The 14,614-nt window shown below is 41.8% G+C and overlaps 1 protein-coding gene across 2 annotated transcripts in view; it reads left to right on the top strand.

Annotated features, from left to right (window-relative positions):
• The window catches only part of LOC309712571 (cytohesin-3-like), a 31,283-nt gene that overhangs the window by 1,080 nt on the left and 15,589 nt on the right, over nucleotides 1–14,614 (top strand). The window contains exons 1-2 of one of the 2 annotated variants that reach the window (XM_082543459.1): nucleotides 6,791–6,931; nucleotides 14,405–14,487. In XM_082543459.1, coding sequence (XP_082399585.1) covers nucleotides 6,868–6,931; nucleotides 14,405–14,487 — 147 coding nt within the window. In that variant the 5' untranslated portion in view covers nucleotides 6,791–6,867. Of the gene's footprint in view, nucleotides 1–6,790; nucleotides 6,932–14,404; nucleotides 14,488–14,614 lie in introns of those variants that run through there. The other variant, XM_082543460.1, reaches the window with a different exon arrangement.

Below are 14,614 nucleotides of genomic sequence, written 5' to 3' on the forward strand. Positions count from 1 at the left end.
GTGATATCCAGTGTGCGCTGACTGTCCTGACTTGGGTATTAAAGCTAGTATAATGCAGTCCTGATGGTGGGTTTTGGTTTTAAAGCTGAATGAATTCAACCAGTTCAGGCGAGTGCAACATAACCCAGATTACCACACATGGTGGCTGCAGCTCTGAGTTGGTTATTAAATGATGGTGGCGAGCGACACACATACGGGATGCTTCCAAGCAGATAATCCTAACCGTCTTCTGGCCTGAAGTCCTTGAATACAATGTAGTGTAAACAAATGGATATAGTCTGATAACAGTTTGGCGGTTAAACTGTGAGATTAGTAGAGGCAGGAGAGGCGTTCCTCTGAACTTCCACTTTTTCTTTTTTACCCTCATCGGTGTCATGCTTGAATTACCTGAATATAAGGAAAGCTTCATGCTCTGCCCTGAATTTGAATGAAAGTGATATAGATGACACAGATATTTCCAAATGTTCCAGTCAGTATGCCCTTTAGCTGATGTCCGTGTTCAATTTTATTTGAATTCCACTCGGGTAGCTTTGCATGATTCACGCTTAAAAATCCTCTCCATTCTCTGTCTGAAACAGGCATTCTTTAGCGCGTCTCCATTTAGGCTAGCTTCCTTCGTATTGGCTGCCCCTCTCAAACAATCAGAGCTGTTTGCCTGAGATCAACGTGTTAAGAGTTGAAAAGAAACACATGAGCTGAACATTTACAGCAGTCTGAAAGCTGAGCTCTTGCTTTACAAGGACTACTTATACACACTCTGACTCCATTATTTGAAACTGTTTAATATGAGCATCCATCAGTGTAGGAATATTTATATAATAGACAAATAAGGGACTATATTTTGGAGGATTTGTGTGAATATTAATGTTTGTATATTTGCTGCCAAAATCAGGCGTATTGATTTCTCACTCCACGCTCTCACTCTAGGGCTAGTTATCAACAAGAAGATCTAATGTGCCACAAAGGTAACTGTGCTGATTCATGATCCAAAGGGCAAGAAATATTCATATTTTAGCTTTACCAGAAGGAAAAACAGCCAGCTATGAACAAAGATCTCTCTTTTCACGTGTGTTTTAGGAGAAGAGTTTTAAATGTGTTATTTCAGAGGCTTGCAGACATGAATATTATTTTACAGTCATCCTATTTGGACTCTAACCCATGAGGAGTTAGTGTGGTTGTTCCATTTTCCCTTAAAATCATGCGCACTACAAGCCATCTCCTCATATGAGGTCAATCATAGCGATACCAATTTCTCTCCCCCCCACCCTCGAAAAAAAAATCATGTGACAAGAAGAGAGAGCTCAAGAGCACAGAGGCACGCCGTGTGTGATTAAATCTGAAATATAGGACACGAGCTTGTTGAGATTACACGCAGCGGTGTGCGTAGCGGATTTTTCAAATAACTTTCCATACATGTTAAACTAATTGAGAGCTCTGGAGCACTTACTCACACTCTCGCTTCCTCCCATCGCTTAAAAATTGTTCGCATGCGCACCTTGATACGCTGATGCTAAGCGAAAGGCATTTGGCGCCTGAATCTGTCTGCCAGTCACTTAACGGGCAGCTGCACAAAGTCAGTAATGTCAAAGACTCAGAGGTGTGTTCTGCTACATTTTTATGTCAGATCACTGAAAAAACTTTGTGATGTCAGTGCCGTGGTGATTTTGCAGACCTTTAGCTCAATGCATGATGATCTGCCTTGTTGCAAACTGTGCTTTGTAGCTCTCTTATCTTGCATTCTAACATATGTGCACATTATGGGACCGTGTTCCCACGCCTGCACGTCCAGCCTGCACGCAAACTGCACAACATATGTTCAAAGTTAAGGGCATCATTTGTTCTGCACCGTTGAACCAATCTGAGAACAACAGAGGCCCAACAGATGACATCATATTTTATAGGATTAAGCAACAGTACACAAAGAGCTAATGCTCCCTCAACCCTCCTCCTCTGTAACTCTAAACAGTGTATGGGAACATGCAGCTGGGCCCAAAATGACAAGGCTATACTGAGGTTTCTGATATGAGAGGCCTTTTTTTTTTTTTTGGTAGATTACAGGTGTGCACCAAATCGGTATAATCAATGCTTTCTGCTGACACTGATTATCAGGTGATCAGGCGATGATGTATACTGTTAGCTGGCTTTGCTTGTAATCATGAACCAATCAGGGAAAAAATTACCACCCGCCTCTGCAGCTCTCTTTAGCTAAATGACCCATTAAGAATATGCTTTGGGCGTGACTAACTGATCGCACCGTGTTGACAGTCTGCAAATAAAATCAGCCTATGATGTGAAAAGACTTTAATTTTTTGTGTTTAAATCCAGTTGCCGCCCACGACTCGTTGAAAGGTTTTCACTATGCTTGGTGTTGTTCACTCTCTAGTCGCAACTTGCGGCCATCTAGCTAAACAAAAGCCGCTAAAACGACTGCGTGCTGGCGTCCCTGCAGTAAGCGACCACATAAACACTAAACCACTAAACACAGTGGAGCATTTAGTTATTTATTTCAGGAGCAGGTGGAGACCAAAACAGAGGGAAAAGGATTTACCATTCATCTCTTAAACACATGCCGATTGTCACGTTTAAGGAATCTTATACATTCAGTACAAAAATAAAAACAAACAGATGTAGGCTGTCCAATGGCCTCACAGTTATTTCACATTGTTAAGCTTTCCTTCCATGCTGCGGCCTCCGTGGTGCTATCACTATAACAGCTGGAGGACACATCGTACATAAGAGTCCATAATGGGCACATTCGTTTATGGAATCCCAAACATTTCCTTTGGCAGGTGTGAATGAGTTTTGTTTTGTGTTACTTCACAGTGGTGCCAGTGTGATCTGCTCCTCATTGCATGCTGCATTTCTGTTGGATGGTTAAGAGACTTAGATCGTAGCTCCAGTCCTGCAACCCTCCATTTTTTCCCACTGTTTAGCATGTTATAGCGGCTAGATTTCAATCCATGTCAACAACCATACAGTAAGCAACTCATTGCAAGGGGAAAAGTCATGCTTGTGTTTGCAACTTGTTGCTCTGCCTCAAAGTGTGTGATCTGGGGGGGCGGGGTTATTGAAATTCGCAGACAGAATCAAGAACTTGTAAAGCACCTACTACTGTGCAGTGTGTGGAGTTGTCCCATCCTGCAAGTAGAACCTATATTTCTTAACTACAGTTATCCCCACGCTGAACGAAACTATAAACGGTGCCACTGTGCATTGTTTGTGGTACTCAGCTGCAGCATGGGATTCATTAGTGCATGTTTACTGCACTCGCTAATCAGAGTTGGCGCTTCTCTGCTCAGCTTGCATGCCACAGAGCAGACAGGGCCTGGCTTCAGATTGGATGAAATCAGCAACAGGCTTCAAAATGTTTTTATTACTCATGTGTCTATTTTTAGAATCATTGTATAGCTGAATGGAGAAGTGGAAAGAACACAGACGCAGGAGCTGGCTAGGAAGCAGTTTGCTGAATGGCTGGATTGAGGCCATGGATTTTTACTCTTGGATTTTAAAAAACTATTTTTTTTAGTATTTCCTTTCCTTCGTAGGAGCTCTGTGATGCTTCAGTCAAGGATTATTGCGAGCTGAGCTTTTTGTGCAGACTTGGGAGTATTAAAATGCTGAAGTGAATAGAAATTTCCAACACCTTTAAAGCCTGAATGAAGCTCTTTGTGGCAAAATTGGTGCAGACGCCCAAAATGTGCAAAACTGTTTGTCTTTGTTGAGCCCCGTCAGGCTTTTCTGTCCATGTTTCCTGTTTAACTGTCACGATAACCCGCGTGAGTCAATCAGCACTCTTCTCTCTATCTGACCGTGGGAAAAGTTAAATGTGAAAGGCCTTTCCTTCCATTCTCCTGCTGTCTTTGGACTGTGAGTGTGTTCTGAAATAACATCTCATATCTGAATGTAAAGACCTGTTAATGGTACACACCACAATGGCAGTTACTGTGTCTCCTAAAAGCACATCCAGGCTTTCTGATCAGTCTTCTCTTGCAGTGAAAGAGCTTGAGTAAAAAAAAAAAAAAAATGCCTTTCTTCTTTGCGTTTCTGTGCAATCAACTCTCAATGGACATCAGACTGGATGCAATTATTTCATATCATATTCACCCCGGCAGGCGTGAAACTCAAGATAAGATGGCTTTTGAGTCTACGCAGAACTTAAGCTCTGAGGGAGATTAGTTGGTAAGAAGGGGAAGTTGGTGTGATTGGGGTATGGTCTTTGTTGTGGCTGTAGGGCGAGTGAGTGGGAGGACATCAAACGGGTACTTGAGGCGAGCTGTGGCTGCTCTGTAGGTATCCATCACCCTGGGCGGCTGAAAGTAAATGGTGCTGGTGCTGAATGGGTGGATACATGTTTACTAGTGGCGACAGCATGAATAGTGTTGTTTTTGCTTTGTGAGTCTGTCTGTCTCTCTCTCTGTGGCATTATGGTTGAAAATGTGGTCTGGGAGACACCTACTCTAGACGGACCTACCCCAAAGATGGTTTAGAGTACTTTAACCTGGGTTTATGTGTCGGTCTGTGCAAAGATTTTGCCACAAGCTCTGCAAGATGCAGTCAATACTTAGCATGTCACATTAGACATAACATTGCTGTCTGATGATAGCTGTGGTCTGAACTGCTGTAAAAGCACAATATTACAGAGTGAATGATTTTATACTACTGCACTCAATCTATGTCTAACGCAGCATGCAGAATAGGCCAACAGGGCTACCAGTTTTAATACTTGTGCTGGTGTACCTGCATTGCTTTTCATGTTTGCTGCCAAAATACTCATTGATGGTGGAGTTTCTCTCTTCAAGTTGGTGTGTTTTCTTCCAGTCGACTCAAAAAAAGAGGAAAAGCCGAAGTAGCTGAAAATGCAATCAGTCATTGCAGTCGATGCAACGTGTAGATAAATCCCCAAAAGTTGATTCTGTTGATCTGGACGTAGTGTTTTCAGTGGGAGAAACGTTTCGTCACTCATCCAAGTGACTTCTTCAGACTCAGCTGACTGCAGGTTTCCCCAATCTTATAAGCAGTACATTTGCATAATGACTTAAACTAGCACCACTGAAGAAACAATGGGCTGGGAGGTCAGTTCCTTGATCATTAACATGCAAATTCTCATGACCATTGATCAACAACCACTGATCAGAGCTCATTGATCAACAACCACTGATCAATGGCCATGAGTACCATTCACTGGGGAATGGCATGCAATCACAGCATGTACCCTTAGGCCCCCTCCACGATTCAGAGATGCTTTCCCTTTCCATGTAAATGGCCTCCTTGACTCCACGCTCAAACCCCGCTCCTCCCCATCCAGTGTGTGTACATCCTCATCCTTGAAAGAGTGTCCACTGGTCTGTAGGTGTAAATAGACTGAGGAGTCCTGGCCTGATGAGGTGGGTCTTCTGAGACTGAAGAAGTCACTTGGATTGGTAACGGAACGTTTCTCCCACTGAAAACGCAGCGGCCAGATGAACAGAATCAACTTTTGGGGATTTACTTACTTGGATGATTGAGCGTGCGTGTAGGTACATTACCATAAGTTAAGGCAGAGGGTTTGACAAGTGTTCATGATTACAGAGTCCTTGCAGTTAAACATAAATCATACTTAAGAGCAGACAGTGGGTTTTTGTTTTTTTTTTAACATGAAGAAATCTCCTTGACGACCCCAGTGAAAGCCTTAGTGTAGCTGCCATTGTGGCCCTAACCAGTGGTTGAAAACACCAAACATGATGTCACATCCACTGGTGCAAGCCACGCTTTGATTGTTTCAGCTGGTCATATGCCTGTTGTTTTGTTTTTTTTCTGGGGGGGCTTTCTGTCTTTTGTAACATCACATGGGCGATACAGCCAGATCATGTTGGTTTCATCAGAGCAGAAGCTCAGAGGGAGATGTCACGACTGCTTGAAAAGATGAGACTTCCTGAAAAGATGGGCTCTTGAGGGGAAAGAGAAGACAAAAAAAAGAGGAGCACAGAGAGACCACAAAGAACAAACGGGACAAAATAGAAACAACAAGAACAAGAAGTTCCCAAAGTTGATGACTTGCAGTTGTGTTGTCAGGTGCTAAGTATAGTCCAACTAAGCCGAAACCATTTGTTTCAGCTTTGCATATTTTTCTGTGATAAAAAACAAAATAACTTCTGTTTTGGACTGAATGAAGATAAACATAACCCCGCAGCAACATCCAGTAATATATTTTGGTGACAATTAGATTTCCCGTATCCAACATGTAGTTGAGCAATACTGTATATAAAAAGTGTAAAATCTGCAGATTATTGTGTTACATAAAAAAAGAAATGCCAGTCATCTGAATAGCTGGGGATTTTGAAAAGCACTCATTCGCTTTCTTACCAAGTGTTATGTGAGAAGACTAATATTAATGCTGCTTAAAGCTAAAAGCCAGAAGAGGGTGAGTTTAAATTAGCTTAACATTTATCCAAATGTAATTAAAAAAATAAAGAAAAATCCATAGAGCATAGAGCTCCATATAATTCACCCTTCCAAACGCCATACAGCACCCGAGTAGTCTGAAATGACTGTCTGCAGTGGTTTAGGCAAATGCGTCTATTTTGTGTCATCACAAGCAATTGCCAAAAAAAAGTGCTAAAATGAACTCTTAAAATCTCGCTGGTTGACCCAGTAGGCAGGCTGTGTTATTTAAAGGCTTAAGGGGAGATTTGGAAAGAACAGAAATTCATTTTGACTGCCAAGATTATGGGTTTTGTGGTGCAACATTAGAAGATTAAACATACAGTTGCATTACACCACATGTAAGTAGACAAACACACAAAGACAGCGCTGGCGGGTGATGCGCAAGGATTGAGTCGGGGCTCGTAACAAACTGCATTATTTAAGTGTCGGGAGAGACGGCTACATATGGACCTGATTAGAAGAGAGACTGTGGAGGCTTTGCAACATGTTCCCATCTCCATGGTAGTAGGTGTGTGTGTGTGTGTGTGTGTGTGTGTGTGTGTGTGTGTGTGTGTGTGTGTGTGTGTGTGTGTGAGAGAGAGAGAGAAAAAGAGAAACAAGACATTGCAACTGTTTGTCAGTGAGGCAATGTTTTTGCTGTTGTAAATAGGGGGACGCTTTGCTTGGAATTATTGCTCCGAGCTTTGAAAGGAGGAATCTCTTTAAGTGCGAGACAGAGAGCAGATGGGAGACAAAAGGCTCGGCAAATTAAATGAGTGTGTTTCACTGTGGGGACCAACACAGAGAGACAGCAGCAGAGATCTGGGCCTACAGTGTCTGAGTAATTTCAGCTGAAGGGGAACGCTGCATCCAGTTTAGGAGAATGAAGAAAACTGGGTCCAGCCGATCATACAGGCCTGAAAGGAGGGAGTGAGTAGTGGGGGTGGCTGTGAGACTTGCATGTTTTTCTTGGCTTCTGGCTGGATAGAAATGGAGGACGCCAAACCCTTTCTCACCTCAGCACAAATACGTGGGTTACTTTTCAACCACTACTACATATCTTAGGTCAGTCTCACTGTCGGCACTTATGTTAGGCCATATATTAAAGGAACATTTCATCCCAAGAATGAACTGCATGTGTTTTTCCTCTGTTATGTACTACAACTGAACAGTAGGCTTATTATTAACTACTTGGCTGACATGTATTGTTATAGTGCTTACTAAAAATACAGCACAGCTGAGGGGAAAGGTCATAAATGTTTGCTTTGTGCATAAGAATTCTCTAAAACCAGCAAACAATCCATTCTTGGTTTTTCTTTCAGAGGGGGTGAATTACAAGAATAACTGAAGAAAATCTTTTTTACCACAGGGCTGATCACTCGATTGTGAGTGGATTAAAAACTGTCTATTATTATGATACATTAGCAGTTAGTACGTTATCTGAATGATCTGTGAGTGTTAGTTTTCTTGCAGACTCCAAAGCTGTGTTCTCTAATCACCCATTAACAGCATGGCTGTCACGTTATGGGAAGATGCAATTGCGATATGATATCGCGGAGGTTTATATCGCGGTTTTGTATCAGTTACAAAATTGTTACGCCCCTAATCTTTGAACATCTTGATACAAACCCTAGCCTTTGCATGAGTCCGTCTGCACAGCGATATCACTGCTGCTTCAGTTCAGTTTTATTTATATGCTGCCAAATCACAACAGCAGTTGCCTTAAGATGCTTTGTGGTTGCACTTTTATACAAAGAAAAACATTGTGCATTAAAATACCCACTGTAAGGTTTGTTTACTGCGCTTTTTATGCGTGTGTTTAAGAAAAGGCAAACATTTCTACAGTTCTGTTCATTTATTCTACAATCAAGATGCATAAATGACTGCACAGGCCAGAGGGAAAATATAGAAATGTCATTTTTCTTGGGGTGAAATGTCCCTTTAAATACATACTGCTGGTTAGGTTTTCCGGGTAGTTCATAGAGGTGTACCTCTATGATTTGCACTTCTGCCATTGAACCTATTATTGGCTGATATTAGCTATTTCCTGATACATCAGTATCTGCATTTATAACATCCAACAGATGAAAAGTTCAAAAAGTAAAAACGAGACTGGAGAAACACCCTTCAACCATGTCGAGCTCGATGTTGCACAGCTTGTCCAAAAGAGGGCGCTCTGCAAAGTCGACAAATACAACCACCAGCTGATCCGAGCAGCGTCGGTGGAGAGCATAAATGAGGAAGGGTATCTTTTAATGTTTTGTATGTCTGAAAATCAGCCAATATGTTGGAATATCAGATTTTTAAATAACCTGCGTAATGTCAGTATTGGCATCGATATCTGTATCGACTTTTAAAATCCTATATTAGTGAGGCTTAACATCAGACTCTCCTAAATCCATGGAAATGAATCATTCCCTCTTTGGAGAAAACTTTTGAAGTTTAATAAAATATCCGGGCACTTTCTCCTTTCATTTCCTGCACCGTTTTCTCGATCAAGTATATATTTTCACGTCTGTGTTCAACTAGACTTGGATAAGAACTGAAATTTTGTTTTTGTTTTAAATGGAAAGTATTTGATCTGCCAGGTGGCCATCTGGATATTTTGAGGTGATCCGTGTATAATAACTATAGTGAACTTGGGAGTCAATACCAAGAGAGAGCAATTACCTTGACGTTGTGGGTGGCTTGTAAAGTGTTGTTCTGGTCTCATTGTGAACATGATCAGGGTGGTCCACCAGACTCTGTGTTTTTGCAGACAGCGACACATCCCAGATCTCAGAGCGGGCTGAAGGCCAGCGCAGAGCTCCTGTTTAACAGAAGTCTGTGCCCATCATCCAGCTCCAGTTCTCTGCCGCTGCCTGCATGTAGTCTGCATCACTCGAGATATCAGAAGTTTGCTCTTGTTCAGTGATGCGTGCAAAATAATAGGCACCAAATTCGGATTTCAAAATTGCTCCCTGGCTAGATATCTATCACAATATTGGAGGCGAGCATGCACATATCAGATAAAGCGTTGTATTCTGCTGCTTGTCTGTCAGATGACACCCACAGGAAGCAAAGGAAATGATCAGCCACATACATGTCGTTTTTCAAAATGTGTTGTCATATCAGTGTTGTCCATCTTTGCCGGCTGAAACTGGAACCGCATCCAAATGAGGTTTGACCGTGTAAGGCTTGAATTTTACACGTATAAAAGCGACGATGCTGGTGGAGACTAATTTTTTTTTTTTTTTTACTGTTCTGTGTAGCGCTTATTCTGTTTTGTGTAACATTTGATAACAGTTGTGCTGGTTGTTTAGTTTTGTAATAATTTACAGGCTGTTCAGCCATTTATCAAACATAATCTTCAATGTGTCGACACCAATTTCTACAGTCATCGGTGCACACCAACTTCTTCTACTCCAAGGCTAGCGCTGATACGCCTATCGCTCAGAGAAGAATACTGCAGCAAGTACCTGTACCCTCGGCGCAGATGCAAATGATGATTGGACTTAGTGATGTCACTGTTTCACGCCGCAGCCATAATGTGGGCTTTTAATGCATCAATAGAAATATTATTTTTCATTTGCTGTGAGCAAAGATCCTTTTTATCTTGCAGCAAAGACAGTGACTGTGCAGGGTCAGACGGGTACAACTTTCCACATCAAACTTTGTCACTATCATGAGTACAGTGTCTGGGTACGTGTAGTGTACTGGGTGTAGCCATACTTCTCAGTGAGAACTTGACTTTATGAGCTCGGAAAAACATTAATCTGTCTATAACCTGGAGCATCCAGGACTGGAGAGTTCCAGTGTGTGAAACTGATGCTGTTTGAACTGCACTCATCCTCTCAGCTCCAACAAAAATGCCTTCTCTGGCCAATCAAATCATCCGATCATAGTTACTTTAGCCACCGGCATAAGGCTGTGGAAGCATCACATCAAATATTGACATAGTGCTGATGCCGAACAGATGTGCAATATAACAAGGACATCATGTGCAGACCACCTCCTATGCAACCACACATAAATGCACTCACAGCAGGAGGTCCCCAGCCCCCAAAACAGCAGATTAACAGAGCAATCAGTGTAAAGGCTCTTCAGCCGCTCAAGCCCCAGATTTTGATGGTGACCCCCAGAGGTAGTTAAAACTAGAGGCCATGTTAGCCACCCAGGAACGTCTCTTCTGACACGATAGGCCAGGACCGTTATGTACCACATGGTGATCTGCTGCAGCGCAAACTATCACGTTACTTTATCCAGCATCACTGAGCCAGGCAGCGGCTAGCAGCTGGGAACATCTGTGTATATGCTGCCATATATCACACTGTATGAGTGTACAGGGCTTGTAAAGAGTGTGTGTAGGATTAGTGCCAGCTGGCTTTGGTGTGCATGTAATCATATGTATTTTCATCTACATGTCCACTGGTATGTATGATCTGGGCTATAATATAATATAAAGCATGCCTTTGTCCACCGTTTGAGGGATTGAGGGCAGCAGAGCACGGATTAGGGTCTGGATCCAAAGGAAGTTTCCTTCCTGGTCTTTCCTCCTTCCTCTCATGTGACACATAGAGCTTCAGAGCCAACTGGGATAAAAAGGATGCCTTTTTTTCTCAAAGCTCATCCACTTTAAAATACATTATAGCGTTTAAAGTCAGTTTAAAGGCAGTGAATCTAGACAAATCCCCTCTCAGTCACACGAGTCAGTGACAACTGGGACCACAGCCAGTTTCAAGTGAGCTCCATGTGCTGCAAGTACCTCGCTGCTTTTCCTGCACGAATGGTCTGAACACAGGATTTAGAGACTCATTTCTCAAAGCCTGGGAATTTTTTTCCCCTTTCTTCTGTCGACTCCAAAAAATAACTTGAATATAATATATATATATATGTGTATGTACGTATACATATACATATACATACACACATCGATGGTTTGCAGACGATTTCCTGCATGGTTTTAGTGGGTGTTTGTGGGACTGTTGTTGCTTTTGGGTGTGAAGAGCAGCAGGAGATTTACACTTAAAAGTAGATTTTGGGGAGATTTTGTTTTTTAAGGCAGGAAATTGCTGGAACCCTTTTGTTTTGCCGCACACATGTTGGAGTGTTAACCTTTGGAATCTCTCACTCGATGCCGTGTATTTCTAATGTCGCCTGTTGGGGATTTCTTCTAGAGGTCACGAAGTTAAAGTGTGTCTAGCTTTTTTTTGTTTTCTTAGACACAAATTGAAGCCAGCGTGCCATTAACTTTTGTATGATTTGACCCTCTCAAGATCTGCTGTTTACTTAGAGGCAGTGACTCACTCCGTAATTGATTTTAGTAGATTATCATTCAAGCATGGCTGCGTTTGGCTTGGTAGCGACCAGTTTGCTAAAGACACGAAAGTCATTTCCTGAGTAAGTCATAGAAGGTCACGGGGCGGGTGTGTTAATAATCTAATTGGTGGACCACCTCTGAAGAAAGGTCATACACTGCTAAGCAAGAGCATCCAGTAGACCAGAAGCACTAATAGCAGGGACTTTATGGCTTTCTCTGTTATCATGTGGTTTGAAAAGCTTGTAGACCCAGCAAGACTAGCCTCGATCGAAGGATCGTGATAACGCTATGCCACTAATGGTGCTTGGCTTTCATTAAAGGGAGCATCCTCTTCTCATTCAATTTGTAATGAATCAAGATTGTAATCCTGCACGTTGTTGTTGCAGCCGTGGGATATCTCTATTAGCTAATGCACAGCCATAGGCTAATGGAAAACATGGAGCTGTATGCCTCCTGCATAAAATCATCCTCTGGGACAATTATTCAAAAGGCATAAAAGAAGCCCAGTGATTGGGAAAACCTTTTTAATTTTTTGCTTTATAGATTATTTCCTGTTTTAATAATTAGTCATCTGGTACAAACGGTGTCAGATGCCGGAATACGATTTGATTGTTTAGCCTGAGAAAGCTGGTGCCAGGAAATGTTTTATCCGCCTGTTTAGCTGTTAGCATTCACCATGATTACCATTTAGTTTTCTAAGAAAAACACATTCAACTGATGCTTTAGTCTTTGTCTTAACATATTTGATATATATTGGCATTAACACTTACGATACAATATCCAGTATTTGCTAATAATACTTCGTTTTTAACAAAACTTAATGATAGAAAGTGTTTAGGTTTCCATCACATCCCACAGTCCTCTTTTGGATTGAGATCTGGTGACTGTGGAGACCATTTGAGTACCGTGAACTCATCGTCATGTTCAAGAAACCAGTTTAAGATGATTTGAGCTTTGTGACAGGGCGCATGGTGGCCCACTGTGGCCATAAAGGAATGGACACCATCAACAGTGTTGACGATGTGGCATTTAAACAATACTCATTTTGGTACGAGGAGGCAGTAAATGATCCCCCCCACACCATCACACCACCGCCAGCAAGCCTAAACTTCTTCAGATCAGATTCCAGTTTTCTGTTGTTTAATTTTGTGAATTGAAGCTTCATTTTTCCCATTTTTAGCTGACAGGAGGGCCACCCAGATTGTATTCTGTTGATGTCTGATTTTTTTTCCCTGGTTTTGGCACTGGTATCACCCCCAATAAACGTGGAAAAATTTTATACCATATTCATATCTGTCCATTAAATACGAAGCTATAGTTTAGCATAAGATAACGCTTAGAAACAACTCGACTGTGCTTATATAGGCATAGATTGAGATTTCATAAAGCAGAGGACACAGGGAGCACATCCTTCCAACTAATTAGATGCCTCCAATCCTTCTTGAACTTTTAACCAGTAAAATTCACAAACAGACTTTGATGTATGCAGGCGAAATTGTTCAAAAACACTTAAATAAAACATTAAAAAGTCATGTGAAAGAGCCTTGAAACTGGGAAACTTAGGAGTTTCCCAAGTAATTGTCTTCAAAGCCACATTCATTCATGGTCACAATAGAATTGCAAGTAGTGTAAGTGATGTGAGGTAGCCGAAGGTGAGCAACACTAATTAATTAACATCTTTATTTTCGTTGTGCTTTCATGTTCCCATCTGCTGTCTATTAAAATCATGGCCCTGGGGAGAAAATACCCCTCCCCATCTTTACCTGACCCTCATCACGCTGCTTCAGAATTACATAACTGGGTTAGAAAGTACCTTTTGTGTCACTGCTAAATGCGAATACCATCGACAACAATACTTGGCCGCCCTGAATGCAATTCTTCGGCAAGCTGTCAAATTAAAAGGGGCTTGAGTACTTCCTCTTGAGCCCAGTGACCCTGTTTTATTTTTAATTGGCGCAGAATCCCGACTGTGAGGGGGAAATAACAAGTGGTGGGTTTTTCTTGGTTTTTGGGGGGGTGGGTTGTTTCTTTTCCCTTTAGCAACATGTGAAGCTGCGCATGATTTTTAGATGTGCCACTTTCCTGTTGAGAGATTTACGCTTTCTGCTTTTTGGTTGGCTTAATGAAGCAGGATTTCACAGACTCACTGTGCTCGGGAAGATGTAGAAAATTGAGAAGTAAAGCGTGCGTTGGATGGAAGAGGGATGAAGTTAGAGGGAAAAACAAGAGTGAAACATTGGAAAAGAAAGCAAATCATCTTTTTCTCTTGCATGTTTTGGGTTTTTTTTCTTGCTCAGAGTGGTAAAACACACACAGCTGGAGGGGGTTGGGGTCATGGGCTGTGTTAAATTACCAAATTCACATGAAAGAAACATAATCTGGATTGGTTTTATTAATAGAATTTTCCCCCCAAGCCAAATGGAGAAGGAAGGAGGGAAGGGGCTAAACACTTTCAAGTGGAATAATTAAGACCCTTTGCCTTCTCTTTTTGTCTTCATAAATTAACATGCAGGCTCTTGATATCTGCTGTTCCAGCTGTTCAAGGTCCCACTTTACTGTGTTAGGAGAATAAGCCTTAAAACTGCTTTTACATCTTTGCAGTGAACTGCTAGATTTGATTTAGCAGTCCTGTTTTGCTCCTTTTAGTTGACTTGTTTTCTTTTAAGGTAATGTCTTCTGTGTTTTCTCCATCATGCTTTTCAGTCCCCGAGGATCTGTCCGTGGAGGAGAGGGATGAACTGTCGAACATCAGGCGGAGGAAGAGAGAGCTGCTCGATGACATAGAGGTGTGTGCTTGAATATATACAGTATATTAACTGGATAGACTTAGCTTCATCTCAGCAGCTAAGTTCATTAACTACAACCGTTGTATATTGATTGAAAATCATTTTATTGCCAAATTAAGGACAGTGC

The sequence above is a fragment of the Aulonocara stuartgranti genome (genome assembly GCF_965226115.1).
Source record: "Aulonocara stuartgranti genome assembly, chromosome: 8".
Classification (NCBI taxonomy): Eukaryota; Metazoa; Chordata; class Actinopteri; order Cichliformes; family Cichlidae; genus Aulonocara; species Aulonocara stuartgranti.